Below are 19,002 nucleotides of genomic sequence, written 5' to 3'. Positions count from 1 at the left end.
CAGTATAAGTAAAGTAAAAGTTATCTAAATGTTTAGTGTAGGGAAAAAACAAGACCATATGCAGAATATTGTGTTAAAGCTGTGTTAAAGTGCATCCTGTCAGCTCCAGAGAGAGAGAGAATGCAACACTGACAAGAAACTAATCTATGATGATGCAAAAAATGCTTTAGACATGTACTTGATGCCCCCCTTCCTTGATGGCAGGTACCCAATGTAATTTCATATATATAGTAGCAGTAGCTGAGCTGATGGCTCTGCAGTCTGCAGTCTGCAGTACAAGTGTATCTGTAGTGTAGTGTAGGGACCAAAGCTAGAATCTGCCAAAAAGTCAAAATATCCAAATCCCTCTCGTCCGAGAGACACGAAAAGTCACCATTGTGGCCAGGCTGGAATAAATAAGAGCTGTGAAGAGCAGCTTACCATCTGCGCTGGTGTAAGGCAGGAAGACCAGGGTGATGAAGACCAGAAGAAACATGTCCCTGTCTCTTTATTGCAGACCTGGAAGAGAGGTGGAACATCATTGACATTATTACTACTGTGATGAAAACTGTTGCACACTAAAGAATCTGCATTTTGTACACGGTACGCGAGGGGAAGAGAATGTTCTCTCTACCGTACATAAGCTAGCATAAGTATTACCTAATGGTTACATCTGAAATGTTACATTCAGCAGCAACTTCTACATTAAACCCACAAGATGCATGCCTTTACTACAACTGTAGCCTTCTTTGGGATGGCGCGCAGTGAGGAAAGTGTAAAGACTGACAGATTCATTACGGGGGACATCAGCTTGGATTTACTGTCCATCTAAGAGCATCAGACAGAGCAATTTTACAGAGAGACACCTTTCCTTGTCCCCCCCCCCCCAAAAAGAAAGAGTCGACAGCAAGTTTAAAATGCTCAAGCAAAGTGGGTCTCATGCCTTCCTGTTGTCCTGGCAACAAGGCATTGAGTGGCAAGCAATGGGGCGACTGGCGCTCTCCTATTGGCTGCCTGCATGTGAGTTTTCCAGTGTGTGTGTGTGTGTGTGTGTGTGTGTGTGTGTGTGTGTGTGTGTGTGTGTGTGTGTGTGTGTGTGTGTGTGTGTGTTAGAGAAAGAGGGACAGGCTGCTTGGCAGTGAGCAGAGTGGAGCAGACAGACACGCGAGGAGATGAGAAGGAGGCGGAGGAGGAGACCAAAGGAGAAGGGGAGCGCAGCGCGGTGGGCGCTCAAATGCTATCGCTTAGAGACCAGGAGTCTGATCTGTCAATATTTAATGCGTCTGCAGGCATGTCCTCCCGAAACCTCCTTGGTTTGTTTGTCAACGTGACTGATTTTGGGCAGACCCGCTAGGTTCAATGAGCACAGAGGAACCCACATTGGACAACAACAAAACAGATAATCCAACCAAAATTAAATCACCCCTTTTTCTAATACAGCGTGTGATTTTTGTGGAGGCTTAATCACCCCCAACATGTCCCTGTTTATGCCATACTGGCTGTTATCTTAGCTGTGCGTGTGCGTGCGTGCGTGCGTGCGTGTATTAAATATCCCAATGTTGTGTTTTTTCTTCTTTCTTCCCCCGAGCCTTTGTGCCCATCTCCCAGACATAAATGATTAAGCACGTAATGGTAGCATTAGCCCGACGGCGGCGTCTGTACGGGTCGCTCACACACAGACCACATGCTGCTCCTTTAATCAGAGCACAAAACAGAGGCTGCCACACAGAGATAATCAGCAGGGTTTTTTTTTCTCCTTTGGGTGGGGGGGCTGGAGTGAGGACACGGGTAGCACTGAAGGGACAGTCGAAGGTAGAGCCAGGGGGCAAACGGAGGGCAGCGGGGCAGAGATAATGGGACCAGTGTGGAGGGAATGTGGGCACAGACATGGGAGAGCAGAGAAGTGGTGGTGAGCTAAAGTAGGAACAGAGCAGTAGTGGGACATGAGGGTGTCCGCTATCACTCTATGTGCCCATTGGGGGGAGGGGAGGGGGAGGGTTGGCACTGCTGTGCATTGACAGGACCGCCTGGCTGGGTCAGGGTAGGGTGCAGCCAGAGGGCAGATGAAATTGGGGACAGAGGGAAGGTGCGACAATGGGATTGTGTCAGACTTGGCGTCGTCTTCATCAACCTTGATTTGAACCTCGCGGATGCACACAGTGGATGAACTGCAGGAGGAATTACAAGGTGTATAATAATCCTCCATCTCTCCATGTTGAGAGATCCATAACTCTTAATAACTTCCATAACTTAGCAAACCACAGCACATCACAAGGCTCCACTTAAAAAGGGATATTTCGGTTTTCAGGGAGAGACTTTGCATTAACGTTGTTTGGATGTTTACAACCAGATTTTTTATATAGGATTGATTGCTGCTGTTAATCTCAATATACTTCAATTAATCAAGTATTGGAATCTTCATTCACCATAAAGGAAGGTTATACAAATGAAAATTCTCATTATTTACTCATCACGGCCACGGGGTGAGTAAATAATAGGAATAATAATTTGGGGTGAACTACTCCTTTAAACTCCTTCAACGGGGCACACTATCCCCCTCCTGTCTCATTTCCACTTCCCCTCGTCTTTCAAATTAAATTGCAAGTTATCAGATGCACTTATCCACCTATTAAGAGACCAATTTGAGGCTATTCGGATGCTTGACCTAGGATTGTGCATTGAAGCCCATTAGTTGTTTTTTTTCTTTTCTTTTTTTAACTAATAAAGGGTAACTCATAACCTTCCACATCCTGAAACTTTCCAAAAAGTTGTGTGGTTGTTCACATTTTCATGATAACTTTATTTATCCCGCGGGGGAAATTCTGTATATTGAATTGATATGATAGTCAGAACCAACCATGAATGGGGAAGTATGTCACGTTAGAACTCAGAAGTATGTCCTGCAACGTTGTACATAAATATTTCAACAGAAACATATCCACGCAATCTGTACCAGTTTTTCTGCTTGATTTAGCAGTTTGTCGTTTGCGCAGGTGTTTGTATGCCAGTGTTGTGTTGCTCAAGCAGTGTCATCACCTTAGCTTAACATTCCAGAGCAACAGCACCGCTTGCTCCTCCCATGGGTTGCCAGAACTCAGGTTTAGAAATTACGTTCCGAGAACCTTATCTGACTGAAACCAAGCTATGGCAAATCCAGAAACTGTGAAATATGTTAAATGGAATGGCACGTGTTGCTTAGAATTAAAAAAATGGTGCCGGTCTGACAAGTTTGCCTGGCGGATACATAGTCAGAATGCATAGCTAGTCTTGATGTAAGAAAATTCTAATAGGATCCTCGTGAACGCGACTAAGACCGACAGAGAGGTGGGGGAGAGAGAGAAAGAAAGAAATGATTGGGCCAGCCAGCATCTGCAGAAGCGATTGAGATCTGAGCAGACATCTTTTTGAAGCTCTCCGTCTGCACGTGTGTGTGCACACGAGTGTGTGTGTGTGTGTGTGTGTGTGTGTGTGTGTGTGTGTGTGTGTGTGTGTGTGTGTGTGTGTGTGTGTGTGTGTGTGTGTGTGTGCTGCAGCCCTCTATCCCAGCAGATTGAATTCTCTGGCAGTGTTCACAGAACTGACATGCAGCCAAGGGTGTACTCCCAAGACCCTCATCCCCCTCAAACCCCAGAGTCCCTCCTCTTGCCTCACGCAATCCAGAATATGCAACGTTAGGTAAACTATGAACTCCACTTCACTACATAGCCGACCTAATGCAAAACTATGTTTTCTGCATGGCATTGTAGTGGTTGGCATCACTTTCTTCACAATATCCTATTTTCGTGTAACTTGCATTTTTTAAGTTTGACTAAAAGGCAGACTATGACTAAGTTCTATGCCAACTTCGACCTCCATCACAACCCGGCTAGATATGGAGGGCAGCACTGGCTCAGGAAGTACAGCGGTTCCCGGTTCAATCCCCAGCTCCTGGCTTAATGTCAAAGTGTCTTTGAGTAAGACACTGAACCCCTTGCGTCCTCCTCTGCCATCGGTGTATGAAAATGTGTGTCAGTTGATGAATGCAAACTACACTGTAAAGCGCTTTGGATAAAAGGTACTATAAGTTCACCATTTACAATGTATTTACATTTATATCCATGTTCTCGTCTCCTCCACCACTCCCATTCATCCACGGTTGCCCCCTCCATCTCTCTCGCTCACTACCTCAAGGAGGTCAGGCGGTTCATGTTAATTGCCATTTTCGGAGCCAATATTTTGTATCATGGCAACATTGTAGGAGGGAAAGAAGCAGAGAAGAGCAAAAATACAGATCGCACTCCTCAGTGGATAAGAAGAGAACTGAGAGGTGGGGTTTGGCAGAGACAGAGCTCTGCTGAGACTTTGGTCTTGGAAATTAGTGAGATGAGAACCACATTGAGCCAAACAAAGAATTAGCCAAAGACTTGAAGACTCAAGAGAAAGAGTGGGAAAAAACCTGGTACAGTGTACAGTATGTCATGGTACATGTACAGTATCTCGAGACAGAAATCACTATAGTTTTGGAAGTTAACCACTTAAGCCCTATATACGTTGTCGTGCAATACATCTACATGCTCTGTGTTTGTAGATTGGCTATGCAGCTATGTGACGTTATGTGTGATCCCACATAAGTGCCCTTTGTGATGCTATATTTCTACTTAACCTGCTCAGTAAAGTCCTTACCGAGTGTTAATGGACTTTTATAGTCAATTAAAGTAGTAAGTAGTAGTAAGTTGTAGTTTCCAGTGATCCCACTCCAGAGGGCAATTTTGATACAGACCTCTTTAAGAAGTTGAAAAGTGCTGCTTAGATGGGAATGACTCAACACTCCACTCAATACTCTGATTACGTTCTCACCTGCAGACACCAGTTAGTCACCGATTAGACGCAATGACTCAAAACACGTGTCGACTGTCGGTCAACATTATCACCTACAATACTGATCTCCAGACGCCAGATTATCTATGTTTCATATTCACAGATTCCACAGGGGGAGGCAAATGCCATTTTATTCCCATAGAAAGGAGGTGTCATTCACTGCCAATGATTTTTCCCTTTTCTCCGTTGTACTTAGTGTTTTTTATTTGTTGATGACATATGTTGGTGTGTTCTTTTTTTATGCTATGTTGATGAATTGAAATGAATACATAGGAGCACAATGGAAACAGGTCCCCAGGACTTATTTTTTTAGCCTTAATGTCTGACTGTGCCTCATGCCATTTACATTTCTGACTAATAAAGTATTCAATCAATTAAAAAAAAGATAAGAGATGGATTGCTTTAAGGTCAATAGACGCTCTATCGTTTGGTTTGTTTCTGTATTCAGGTCAGGAAGGGAGAGAGTGACAAACCACTATTTTGTCTGGTGGGAGGGAGGGAGGGAGGGAGGGAGGAGGCCCTGCAGGAGCTGCTGAGTCATCATCATGCTGGCAAGGAGGCAGACGAGAGGTGGAATCTGTGTCTGAGCTGGCAGGCTGGCACAGTTACCATGGCACAAAATAGCCCTATGTGCATCAAGGAGAACTGCGACGACTCTGCGGGAGGGCAGGGTAAGAAGCGGGGCAGAGAACCTGGGGGCGATGCCAAGCCGAGCGAGCTTGTGTCCCCGTCTCCCAGACCCAGACAGCCAAAGTGCTAGCGCGCCATCAGGGACACGCAGATGGTTCGCTCCTACGTGGATGTGGGTGTTAATACAGAGCTGAGGGCAAAACTTGTCCTCACTGCAGCAAGGCAACCCACACTGCTCACACTGACTGAATCTCAGCAGATGAACACGTGTTCCCCTGCATGAAAAAATAAAAAATAAACCTGCTTCTCTGCCCACAGTCAAACACAAAACACAAAGGGTGAGAAAAATAAATCCATGTTAACCCATTAAGACTTGGCTCAGGCCGATTCTATAAATGCCTTCTAAAATCATTAGCAATGTTCAAAAATAGCAGATGTACAAGCTCACAGCGTGGCATGAAGTGACGTGCTGGGAGCTTGTATACATGTGCTATTTTTTTATATCCAATGCAAAAACTTTAAATGACGCAGATGCTTTCCCGGTTTTAACAGGTTTAAAGTAGGGTTATAATAGAACAATGCGAGTCCCTGAGATCTTATTGAAGACAACGGTTGCTGCGATTCAAACAAGAGTTGGGAGTATAATGGCAGGACACAGCCTTCATGGAGAAGGCTGTGTTCCGAATAAGCATATCTGAACCCTAAAGGGAAAGGGGTCGTTTTCATATCAAGTACAAGTTCACCCAGTGCTGTTGCACAGTGCTGTTGCACTCAATTCTGTGATTGATCTGTGCTTTGGCTATTTTTTTACTGCCTTTAATTTGCACATTCATACAGATGTACTGCCATTTAGGGACATTACACTTTACATGTGTAAAGAAACCTTTCGGGAGGATCTATGGAGAGGGGGACAGCACAGTGATGCTTAAAGAGTTGAAAGAATCCAGGCCCGAGACCTCCGCTATTAATCAAGGCATGCTAGGCAGCTAGCTAACTAACAGCTGGGAGAGCTGCCATAATTGCACCAACTCTACGCATTGGGAAGAAACGCTCATTTAACTGATGGAAACCCTCCTCCCTGGCCAAGGGCCTCATCAAACAGGAGATTAAAGAGATGGAGTGAAAAGCCCCCTGCACAGTCCTGTGCCCCCCTAGCAGACCCTGTGGAATCCACAGCCCCATCAGGTCTAGCCAAGTCCCATCTCACAGCCCTTCATTCAGCAGCCGCCTCCCCTCACAATGTGAGGAATGTAATCAAATGCAAATGCCTCCATCTTCATGTAAACTCATACGTGTTTGTGCACGTGCCCCCCCCCCCCCCCGACCCCCTCCCTCTCACAGACACTTTCTACAAGGATCCAGAGCTATTTACAATAAGCGAGGTAATACATCCATACATCAACATCAAATGCATAGAAATATTAATCTAAGAAAAATGTAGGTATAACAAGCACCTATTCAGTAAAAACTATAAAATCTATCTAAAAACATAAAAAGTTAGGGTAGGCAAGTGCTATGGTAAGTGCTATGGGCGGAGTCTGAAGAGAAGGTGCCTTCAGACCATGTTGGAAGCTAGGGAGTGAGTCTGCTGTTCTAATTGCAATGGGAGTTTATTCCACAGTTTGGGGGCCTACATATGCATGTACACACACACAACGCATTGGATCAAATGTAATGAGACACAATAGATGGCTTTATATTCAGCTGAGATCCCACCACCACCTCCGACTACTACACCAATACCACCCTGGTATACACTGGATCGCTGCCAGGTCCCTTCACAAAATGCACATGCATTCTTGAGCAAACCTTTTGTTTCTAATCATATCCCATAAAGCTGTGTCAAGTTTGATTTCCTTTTAGGACAACATACAACACCCTCTGGCTATATTGCATGACAGAGGTAGGTACTGTTTCAAAAGAGATACAAGCAGACACTCTGAGAGCCCAGCACACATTGCTGAAAATTAGCTAGACTGGATGAACAAATTTGATTACATTTTAGGGGTGTAACAGTTAATCAAAGTGATCGATTTACTACATAAAAATAATTACAGACTTTAATAAAATAATCACTGTTGTATGATATAGTATTAAGTAGGGCTTACGTGATTATCTAGACTAATCAATTTAGTACATTATTTAAAAGAAAACTTGTAGATTTTTCTTGCATTGACTCGATGGTGATTATTTAAAAGAAAACATGTAGATTTTTCTTGCATTGGCTTGATGATCATCATCATCATCATCATCATCATCATTTTTACTTAAAATGTTTATCCCACAATTTTTGTAACCAATTTTTTTCACCCAGAACACTCCCTCTGCCAACCTGGGGAGTGCAAAGGACTGACCTCATGCTTCCTTTGCATGAGGAGTCCAAGCCGCTTCTTTTCATGTAGATGGACGTAGCGCGTGGAAGGGACATGTTATTCCAACCAGTTCCAACCAGCTGGCCAGGGGGAGGCAGTATAGAGATATCTATAGAGGGTATCTACAAAAGGGGACACGGGGAGAACATGCAAACTCCACACAGAAAGGCCCTTTCACCACCCCTACCTGGGGTATGGGCACTGATGACGTGGAGAGAGAACGCGTCCCCAGCGAGAATCGACCCAGGACCTTCTAGCTCCCCGGATCGATGATTATTCAATGAATCAATTTGCAGCCGTGTTACATTTCCACATTTGGACACATTTAATTTTAGGGCTCAAAGAAAAGATGCAAGTATGACTTTTATTGTGTATATGCGGCAACCCAGCAACAGAAGCTGCATTCAAATGGGGGTCTAAATAGTAAAAGCATATCAATTTGGGCATCTCGACTTGACGAAAACCACTTTGAGAACCACTGTTGTAAACTACATCTCCATTGGTCACCATGGGACTCAGACATTCATTGTCGGGCTACCATCAATTAAAAATACTTGAAACGGCCAATTCAAACACTGTCTTTGTGACCTTCAGCCATGTTTGCAGACAGAGAGGAATGCACAAACACTGCTCCTCCAAAACGACCCTCTCGCAAAGTTCACCGTGCTGGAACGACAGTTCTCAAAAGAGCACCTTGATTTGTATCACAGTAGAACCTTTTACCAACATTTTTTTACCCCCTCCTGTGAGTGTGAGGATCAGTCAAGCAGACAGATTGGTCCAAGAGACGGGGGATTTTAGGTTTTAGGCATTTGCCTAATTGAGAGTTATGGTGACTGTAGTGTAGACAGCTGCAATTTGCAAGCAAGGAATCAAACCAATAACCCTCAGAGGGTGATAATGTCTAATTGGTTTTGTACTTTGTCTGACAGAAAGGTGAACATGGTCACTCTTCAGTGACTGCCAAATGTAAACCAAGCGCCAGTCCTGGTAACATGTCATGATGACTCTGACCTCCCTTTGGTCCAACCAGCTAAACCTAACCATAGCCTCAGTAAAACTATGCCTAAACCTAATCTCAGTAAAACTAACGCTGGTGAGTAGCTAATCTGCCGACGCTGGTGAGTAGCTAACCTGCCGACGCTGGCGAGTAGCTAACCTGCCGACGCTGGTGAGTAGCTAACCTGCCGACGCTGGTGAGTAGCTAACCTGCCGACGCTGGTGAGTAGCTAAACTGCCGACGCCAAGTCGGACTATGGAGAGGTCGGAGTCATGAGCAGTCCCCGCCAGTCCTTGTCCTACCGTCAATGTTTTAACCACATGAACCCTCACGTGAGTCACGTCCCAATTCTGGACATGTCATAATAGGTTAACACTGCAAAAATAGGCCTAGTAGTTTTGTTCGTTTGCGCTCAAATGTGTCACCCTAACTAGACCGATTTTGTTCATGTTCACGGCAATGATCCTTTCAAATGATTTGCTCGTGTTCACTGTTCAGTAGCGCTATAGTCTAGTGAAAAACAACTCAACAGCACCGCTGTTTGTCTGTCGTGGGAACAGCCTGCCCCCCGTCCTTTATACGGGGGGCATGAAAAACGTCAACATAACAGTTTCAGGAGGTGAACTAGTTTGTTCCTGTTCACGGCAATGAACTAATTATTTTGAATGAATTGAACATGGACGACCCATTTGCTATTTTTTCTATTTCAATGCATGCATTTAAGAAAGAAATTACTGTGAAATGTCTCATTTTTATCCAGACGAGCACATCAAAAAGTTAATGTCAAGCCCTGGCGTAAGTGTATAAGATGATTATCAGGATTAGGACATAACATTTTTAAACAAGGTCAAAATGTGTAATATTAAAGAGCATTTTAGGTTCCTTTTTTACGTAGGACATATTTTGTTGCTCTGTCATTATCAGTTAAGTGTAAGCATGACCATAGCACAAAAACAAGGCAATCTAGATGTGTGTCACTGGGCTACCTTAAACATCACATACATGTGACTCGTCAGAAGTGGTCAACATCTCAAAAGTATCTAAATTTACAACCCACAACACACAGGAGATAAAAGAGAGTCATTGTTTACTTTGTAGACAAAGTGGCCACAGCGAAACGAGAGGCCAACCCCGGGGAAGGAAGGTAGTAAGGCAGCGGCTAAAACAAAGCCATAACTTTCCCCCTAACAGCTGAGCGATAAGGCACGGCCACTGAACCGAGTGAAGTGCTCATAAAATGTGTATTGCAGACTGTCTCCACTCTCCAGCGTAGTCTGGGGTTAGCAGGGAGAGAGAGGAGACGAGCCTGGAGCAGTGCAGATCAGATTTTTTTACTTGGTCGCATGCTGTTTTGTACACCGAAGGAGGTCTACAAGATCACAATGTGTCACAGCGAGATGCCTTGCGAGCTTGTATGCAGATTGTCTATTTTCAGTGTGCGACACCCACGCGCACCTAAGTATAACTTATGTATGTGTGACGGTGTGTGTGTGTGTGTCTGTGTAGACGCCAGACTCCTCTCTCCCAGTCCTCACTTGCTTTACCTCCACATTTGAACCCAGAACAGCAGAAATCAATAACCCCAAAGAGATGAAGTGGGGGAGCTGAAGGACCATAGCAGTTGCTGAAATAGGACCAACGTGTAGCACACAAAACTCAGCCTTTTCTCTTGCTCTGTCTCCTTTCCCTCCCACCAAGATCCTGTCTCATGCTGAGAATACAGTGCCCGCCAGTCCCAGACGGCTCCTCTCATCGTGATATGTTTGGGCTACATACGGCTTATGATTATTAAAGGCTTAAGGAGGACCCCCCCCCCCCCTCCCCCAACTAAAAATAACATTGCCAACAGTTCTGGAGTGGAACAATGAGCAGAAACAGGCAAAATCATCCCACATGGTGTGTGTTACTCCCCAGCCTGCTCCCTCGTCTCATGCCAGCTTCATGGCTAGTACTGCGTTGCACGACTGCATCGACACCCACAAAAATAGGGATAAGCAACAAAATAAGAGTAGAAGCCCCGCTAGTGGGCACTAGTGCTGCTCCTTACACCCAACTGGACCATTGGTTTTACGTTCATCTTGCAATCTGCCCAACAGCTATCTTGTGGGCAAAGTTGATATTTTGGCCTCAGGGTGGCACGTTAGGGTTAGGCCTCATCCTCCAGGGAGCATGCATGGTGCTCACTGCTCAACAAGTTTCATGGCAATCCACCTATCAGATTTTGAGATATCTTGTTTGGGACCATAGTTTTGGATGGACGGACAAGGATGGCAATGTAGGTGCCCTGCGTTTTTTGTTTTTTTTATCTGTATTTTATTGAGCTTCGCTTCACTGCTAATCCAAACAGAACTAAACGTGTCAGCAAGCCATGCAAGGCACGCACACACAAATTCAGACACATATAATAGCCCAGACCACTAGGCTCACAGCTGACGGATCTATAGAGACTGCTACTCTGTCGCTCAAGTCTCAAGTCAATTGACCCCCTTTTCTAAATGCCCCTCTATCTCCCCCTCTCTCTCTCACACACACAAGTCATATACAGTGACATACAGTATCTCCTCCATCTGGCCCCTCCCCCCAACCGATGCGCCACCTCCACGGTAGTGCACTGCGCCTCAGACTCTTGCTCAGACTTGAAGCCGTCTATCTCCGTCTCAGTCTGGGAGCAAGGCGCAGTCTGTTGTTAATGACAGTGTGTAACCTGATCCCCCCCCCCCCTTGGAGCTAACGCTTCCCTCTCTCTCTCTCTCCCTCTCTCAGCTCTCACATTGTTCCAAACCATACAGCCAGCTGCTATTGACAGCCAAATTACAGTGCATAGAGAAATGATTGCTGTCTGAGGACTATTCGTAAGACTATTCCCCCCTTCTCTCTCTCGCCCCCTGCGTTCTGAAATGTGCAGGGCTCTGTAGGAAAATTATACACTTTGTGGCTCTTTAGAAAGAGCAGCTGCGGAAGGGATCTGATGCGCAGAGGCCAACTTATATCTCCTCCAAAAGTACTAATGACTTGGATGAGGCCTCTGGTATGGAGGTTAACAGCCCCTCAGATTCATCTTAAAGGACTGTTCTGCAGTTTGCTGAGCATATTATATAATCCTATATTATTAGGGATGGTCCGATCAGGTTTTTTGGAACCGATCACCGAGCACCGATCACAAAAGTGTGATCACCCGATACCGATCAATCACCGATCAAGTTATTATTTATATTTTCTAAATGTTAATGTTTTAACTTTAATTCATTCATTCACTCATGAATTCATTTATATATTTGCCTTATAGTTATTTACCAGCATTACTATGTATTTATTATCATAGCTGTAACTAATTATTCCGTCAGCACTGTGGAAATCAATACCCCAAAATGGCCTCAAGTGGGCATACTGAACGGCTGGTTGATCGGATGCACCGATCGGATCGGATCGGTGAATTTACCTTTTGATCTAAACCACCGATTATCGCCGATCACGCTTTGATCGGCCCGATCCGATCCATTGCCGATTGATCGGTAACATCTCTATATATTATTATTTGCTGCTTTATGACTCACTTGAACTCAATAATAAAGTTGTTTAATAACCCATTCACAAGTTACCTTACCTAACATGACATTTCTATTCAGAGAGGGAAAAATCAAACCACATAAAACATGATTAAAGCACTAATTATTTTGCTAACAAATGATCACACAAAAACCCTGCCACTATCCCACAGTAGGGAATGTATTAAGAGGACAGATAAACTCTTAGCTCTGAGGACTAGGTTACCACAGATAGCCCAGATTGAAACAGAGCCACTGACCCAAGGCAAAACATTGACAAGGCCAAGCCATAAGAGACAGGTTGAAGGAGAGAGGGCTAATCAGAAAGGGTTCTTCTGTGTGACTGGCTATCATCAAGCTAGTGGCCTTCGCCTCAGAACAGGGGACCCGAGGAGAACCCCTGGTGTCTGACCCACGTCCCAGCGCAGACTGACTGACGTCCCACTATCTGACCACTATCAGCCAGCCTCTGGGAAGCAAGCCACCAAGCACACCAGGCGCCCACAAAAAGCAATCTGGACTCAAAAGGCAGGGAACGGAATCAGATACAGGGCGCCGCAGAGCACTTCCAGATCACCAGCCAACCACACAAACACAGCACCACATGACCACATTGTCCATGGACCAACATGCCCCTTAACCAAGCTGTGATTATTTATTTAACAAGCTATATTTTCTCCATTTCCCAATCCTGTTTGTTTGGAAAATCGTTTCACCCCTGCCAATTAAATCACATCATAAGTGAGATAAATAATCAATATTCCCAAATGTGTGTATTGCTACTACAGTCTAGTTCACGGCCGCACTCAAACTCACCACCACAATTCACACATCGGTGTGTCAACCTTGAGGTAATCAGCATTAACCCCCACCCTAATGCACATTGATTCAAGGTGTGAATGCCCTGGCATCTAAATTCACCCTGGTGAGATCCCATAGACATCATTACAGAAGTCAGTGCCACACAACCATTACCAAACCTTAAATAATATTTACTGAGTTACATATGTAAGACCCAGTTGGCAATTTGCAGTAAACATTCAAAGGCTGTTCTCTTCTTAAAACCATATAGAAAGAGCAGAGGTTCAAAGTGACCTAATGATGCCATGAGGCTGGCATAGTGCCAGATAACTAGTATGTTCTCTGGTGTAGGACTTTTAACTAGTACTCAGTGTTGATTGATTGAAGACTTTATTAGAGGTTTGCATAGGAAAAGGCAGTACAGTTCACTGGTACACTGACTGTCAACTAAAAGGATAAATACCACAAGAAAGCCTTTGGCTTGTTCCAATTGGGGTCCTTTTTCTAGTATAAAAGTCACCTGGATGGGTCTGAGTTAGGGAAGAGCACGGTGTGTCAACCAGCCCATGGAAGAACTGTTCTAGCAAAAACACTGACAAGGCAATCCAATCTAACTGACCATTTAAACCTAAATTTTGTTATTATTATTATGGTGTATATCTCTTTGGACCCTGGAGAGTCTGAAATGATGCAATTGAATTGATTGTTTTTGTGTTGTGCTTAATATACACTAGAGAACAACAAAGTATACACATCTACAACCCCCCCCCCCCCCACCCCCCCACACACACACACACACACACACACACACACACACACGCCTTTTAATCAGGGCAATCATCTCTGAATGCCTTCAGTTTAGCATTACCACATTTGCTAATGAAGTTTGCACCCTCTCACCAGTCAGTGCTAGCAACACCTTTACGTTTGCCATGCTGCTATCTTATCACATTACTAGACCTGTTTCCTGTTGCACTGTTATGGGGGGCTTATGAATCCCATCCCTCAGTTTGAGACACGTCCTGTCCTGTCCTAAAATGATTTTAGATAATGGCACAGGCACTAGTATGCTGAGTTTATGGTCTGCGCAGAGCTCAGCCTACATAATAATATTCATGGCACCAGCTTTATCTAAAAATCTATGGCGAGATTTAACTGATTACTCCATACATGCAGACTAATCAATGTGTTCACCAATGTCGTTAAATATTCATGGGATTCTCCCCCTCCCCGGTGCAGGGGCCATTGTGATGCTTAGTTCCCTGCGTGGGATGGAGACAGACACGATCAAGCAGGAACGACCCTCCCAGTAGTGTTGGCATGACAAAGAACTACAAAAGTGACAACTAGCTGCAATGTTGTCGCCCCGATTTAAGCGTGAAAACCACAAGTATGTAACGAAAAAAGTAACCATGAAAATGAGACAATCCCACGCCGCCGCCGGGTCAGTTTATTCGACGCATACATTTCTCTATCACCAATAACTCTTATTATATGCTATTATTATTTGAGCTACATCCCACGTTTAGTCTTAGTAGACGATCCTTTTTTTTGTTTTGCGATTCTAATATATGGAGGCGAAAATCAAAAACTAGAAAGCAAAGTATGCAACTATGCATAATATATGCTGCCTAACCTACTACCATACGATTTGCAAATGTTTTTAAAGGGAGAGGTTGAATTCCTTGAAGGCTAGGCTATGACACTTCAAAGACTATAAAACAAACTTCCCAAATGCTTATTAATGATTCGAGTAGCCTACCTAATTCAATTGAGCGAACTGGATAGCCACAAACAATTGCGTTAGGAATTCCCACTTTAAGCAGAAAAAGAAAAAATCCAAAACTTACCTCGCATTTAATACTTCGGTGCTTTTAAGGGTCCGCGAGTTGTAGAAGTCGAACTACTCTGCCATCTCCCGAGGATTCACCGACAATGCCCTATTTGTTTTGATGTGTAAAAAGCACTGCCTGCGTACAGAAAACATTGTCCTTCGTCAATTTCGACACGACGGTCGGGAAGAGAGATTCACTCTACGTTCATAATCCAAAGTTGATCCAAAGTTGTAATAACGTTACTTCTTTGCCCGTGTTCCATTGGAGATCGCAAAAGTTCTTCTTGGCATAATAGCACACGGAGTCACGGAGAGGTTGTGCCTGCGTCTGCCTGGCTGGCGCTCTGCTCTGCTGCGCTGGAGGAAGTTGCCTTGCAACTCACTGTAATTAGAGGACCATTACCACATCATTTCCTCTGCGCATGGTCCACGCTTCGCCGCTAGGGGCGTTGCTTTTCAAAGTGTGGCCCCCCACAACTATTAAAGTTTTTTTATAGGTCCCTTAATGTTTTGTTTCCTACATTTTCAAAAAACATTCCCCCAAAAGCTAAGATTTTTTTTTTAAACACATTTGTGAGTTTTTGTCAGAAGCATTCATTGTATGTATCAACAATACATTATTAATAAAGCTAAGATTTTCATGAATTTAAAAAGGGCACGAAGGGAAAACGTCTAATCTCTCTTTTGGGTCTCGAGTCTCTCGACCTGAAGTTTAGGAACCACTGGCCAAGTGGGTCCTTGAGGGGTTTCCAGGGGTCCACCACCAAATAGGCCTATTTTCATTTAAAGTCATATAATATGTGTAACCTTTTCCAATACTACTAAAATGGATTACACAGTAGGTATTCTATCATGGTCTTTACTGAATAACTCAATTCATTTGAAATGATTCAAATGCAAATGCATTTGTAAACTTATTACTTTTAGTTTGGGCACATTCCTAAGTTCACACATGCTAGTATGAACTTGGAAAGTGTATAAAAAGAAAAAAGAAAGAAAAGAAATACAAAAAAAAAACTACCTGGGTAAATGTGACTTGATCATCATTAAATAAAATGTTGCGTGTCCAAACATGATCACATATAGCTAATAGGAACGCTCACCCCAAAACACACTCACCCTTTCTTTGCTGAAAGTTCGCCCCCAGAGGCGGAACACTCTGCCCACTTTGCGCGGAACGCTCGCCCACAGTGAGAACAGAGTAGACTACAGTCCCTAATATTAAGTAAGTAACGTATAAAACAGTTAAAACGACTGAGGCACACCGACAGTGTCTGAAGCAGACTTGAACCACAAGAGGCGAGCATTGCGAAGTTCGCTTCAGTCGACCCATTGCCATTCGAGTTACGTACCGATAGGGACATAATCATAAATCATCCCCCGGTCCCGCATAGTCTCCGTACTCCTGAGACATCAAATGCGACCAAGTAGGTTCTGGTGGCCACTGGCCAGAAATATCTGGTGGGTCCGTCCGACCATTTCGAGGTAGCCAGATTTGTAGGGTCTGACCTTCCAAGGTTGCCGGATTTGACCCGGGGAAATGTTTTGGGGTGAGTGTTCTTGTATTCCTTGTTTACTTTTTTTTCACTTGCAGGTTTTCAAATGTCCCACCTGCACATTATCAATTTAATATAATTGTCAAAAACTCTGTTTTGAACATGATTTAAACACTTTATTTATGAGCTAGACAATAAGATATTTTTCCAGAGGGCAATTCAGTTGTAACAGCACTGACCAAGAAACTAATGAACCATTATGTCTGACCAGATGCAGAGAGAGGACCCCAAGGCCTTCCGTTCTCTCACCTCCATGAGGGTGGACTTCACAGACACTGGCAACGACTACTGCGAGTCTGGTTCAGTCCAAGACCTGCATCATCTATTTGGACAATGAGGGTCAGGTCTCCAGGATGAATTACAACACCACCACCAGAGATTCTGTGCTGGACCTACCCCATCAAGCAGGTCCAACAACCTTTTACAGGGCCCTCAAAGCTTATGTAGAGATCATGAACCGGCCCCAGAACGGAACCAGGTGACATTTTGATAACTGGCGGTTGCTCCATGAATGGAGGTGCATACGTCAACGGCCCTGGGAGTGTGCGTCACCTGGATTGGGATGAAATCACATCAGGCCTGTCAAACTAACTAAGATAAGAGTAGAGAGATCCATAGGCTAGCACAATGAGATCCATAGGCTAGCACAATGATATATTTTTTAAACTGACTAACGTACTGTATTTTGTGTACATTCTACTAGCAAAGCAGCAGTGACCTTTTATTTTAATTGTATTTGTCTATATAAGATGGTGTTTGGCAATATTGTGTGATGTCTCTTGTTTGTCTATTGTCTTCTCTTGGTTCTTTTGTTCTTGAAAAATGAATCAAATTTTAAGTGGGGAAAAAAATATAAAATATGTCTTTTTGGTTAACGGTGCTATAGACAACATTTTCATGAAAATAAAACACAAAATGTATTAAAAAGATAGAGCTTGAGAGTTCAATTCAATAACGGGTCTCCCCCTGTCTCTCCAGCTCTGTAATAAAAAGAAAATATATTTTCAGGTGAGTTATAGGACCCACTTAACTCAATGGGTTTTCAATAAAAATTGTGTCTGCTCTCTTTTTAATCAATTCCAATTTCACTTTGTTGTATCCATGTAGGCTACCTGAGGGGCCTTTTCCACCGAGAACCAAGTTGTTTCTGAACCGTAAAAGTTGGTTCGCGGCCAGTTCCCAAGAAAGAACCACGGTTACAAGAAAGTTGCCATCCCATAGGCGGGAAAGAACCCGAACCGGTTCTTTTCCGGTGGAAAAGGCCCCTGACTAGCCTACTACAACTTGAAAGACACACACATGTCACTCACACAGGCACAACACCAGAGGGAGCTCCACTGACTTCAAATTCGTTCTACACTTCTACTGCTATTGCTATGCTATAAAATGTGGAATGCCTTTCCAAAACATAACAAAAGTGTAAAAACAAAACTGCCCTACAAAGCCAAAGTGCTTTGGGCACTTATTTGTGTATCCCAAAGGTCAAATTAGGCCTAGTCTTTGTGATTTGGGGGGATACTCAATTACCTCAAGAACAGATATAAAATCAGTGTAATATCACTTATACGTATGCTGATATCTCATGGACAACTTTTAAACGTTTTTTTTTTCTTTTCTTTTTTTTAGTAAAAATGTTGTTAGTTAGGCTACTTCACTGTGCTGAAAAAAAGGCTTAAAGGAGTATGACTGACTTTTTTTTATATTGATTACTAACGCCATTGAGACTTTAGTTCAATAATATTTGTTGGTTTCTGTCGCATTCCTAAGACAAAGATTTGATTATAGTAAACTTACCCTGACGGTTTAGTGCAATGCATTTGGGTCCCCATCCAGGGCCATGTATTCAGGTCCCCATCCGGAATCAATGGGGGTACATTTACTATAATCACATTTTTGTCTTAGGAATGCGACAAATACAAAATATTAGTAATCAATAGAAAAGTCATTCTGGGGGTGAAATGCTCCTCTAATAAACACAACAAAAAGTGTAACTCCCTCCTTCAAAACCGCCATATAGCACCTGTCTGCAATTTGTAAATGGTCCTAGAGAACATCTCTAAGCTTAACACCAGAAATACTTTATAATGCTTATTTTTATGTTTATTTTGTTAAGCAACAAGTAGTAGGCCTATGTGTTGACAAAAAGTAGACAGGGAAATCTCGCTTTTTCGAGGGCACATCATTTCGACTAAGGGTTAGGGCTAGATTAATTTATGGTTAAGGTTTATAGGCATAGTTTTACTGAGGTTATAGGGTTAGGGTTTGGGTTAGGTTTATGCATAGTGATTAACATTCACCACACCAGGTTAGCATTCACCATCGGCGGCAGGTTAGCATTTCACCAGTTATATAGCCTACTATTAAAAGTTACACCACCTTGCTTTAAGTCCGAGTCAGAGCTATCTGCATTCTGCAGAATCTGCACCCA

General features: G+C 43.6%; 1 protein-coding gene across 2 annotated transcripts in view; it reads right to left on the bottom strand.

Moving 5' to 3' along the window:
* The window catches only part of LOC308307365 (activin receptor type-1-like), a 29,704-nt gene extending 14,339 nt beyond the window's left edge, over nucleotides 1-15,365 (bottom strand). For both annotated transcript variants that reach the window (XM_080752599.1, XM_080752598.1), the window contains exons 1-2: nucleotides 15,035-15,365; nucleotides 421-498 (exon numbers count right to left, since the gene is read on the bottom strand). In XM_080752599.1, coding sequence (XP_080608725.1) covers nucleotides 421-475 — 55 coding nt within the window. In that variant the 5' untranslated portion in view covers nucleotides 476-498; nucleotides 15,035-15,365. The remainder of the gene's footprint in view (nucleotides 1-420; nucleotides 499-15,034) is intronic.
* Between the last annotated feature and the right edge of the window lie 3,637 nt (nucleotides 15,366-19,002).

Source organism: Nannobrachium achirus (genome assembly GCF_963921795.1).
Source record: "Nannobrachium achirus genome assembly, chromosome: 22".
Lineage (NCBI taxonomy): Eukaryota > Metazoa > Chordata > Actinopteri > Myctophiformes > Myctophidae > Nannobrachium > Nannobrachium achirus.
The sequence above is the reverse complement of the archived record's forward strand: the minus strand, read 5'-3'. Positions and strand labels throughout refer to the sequence as shown.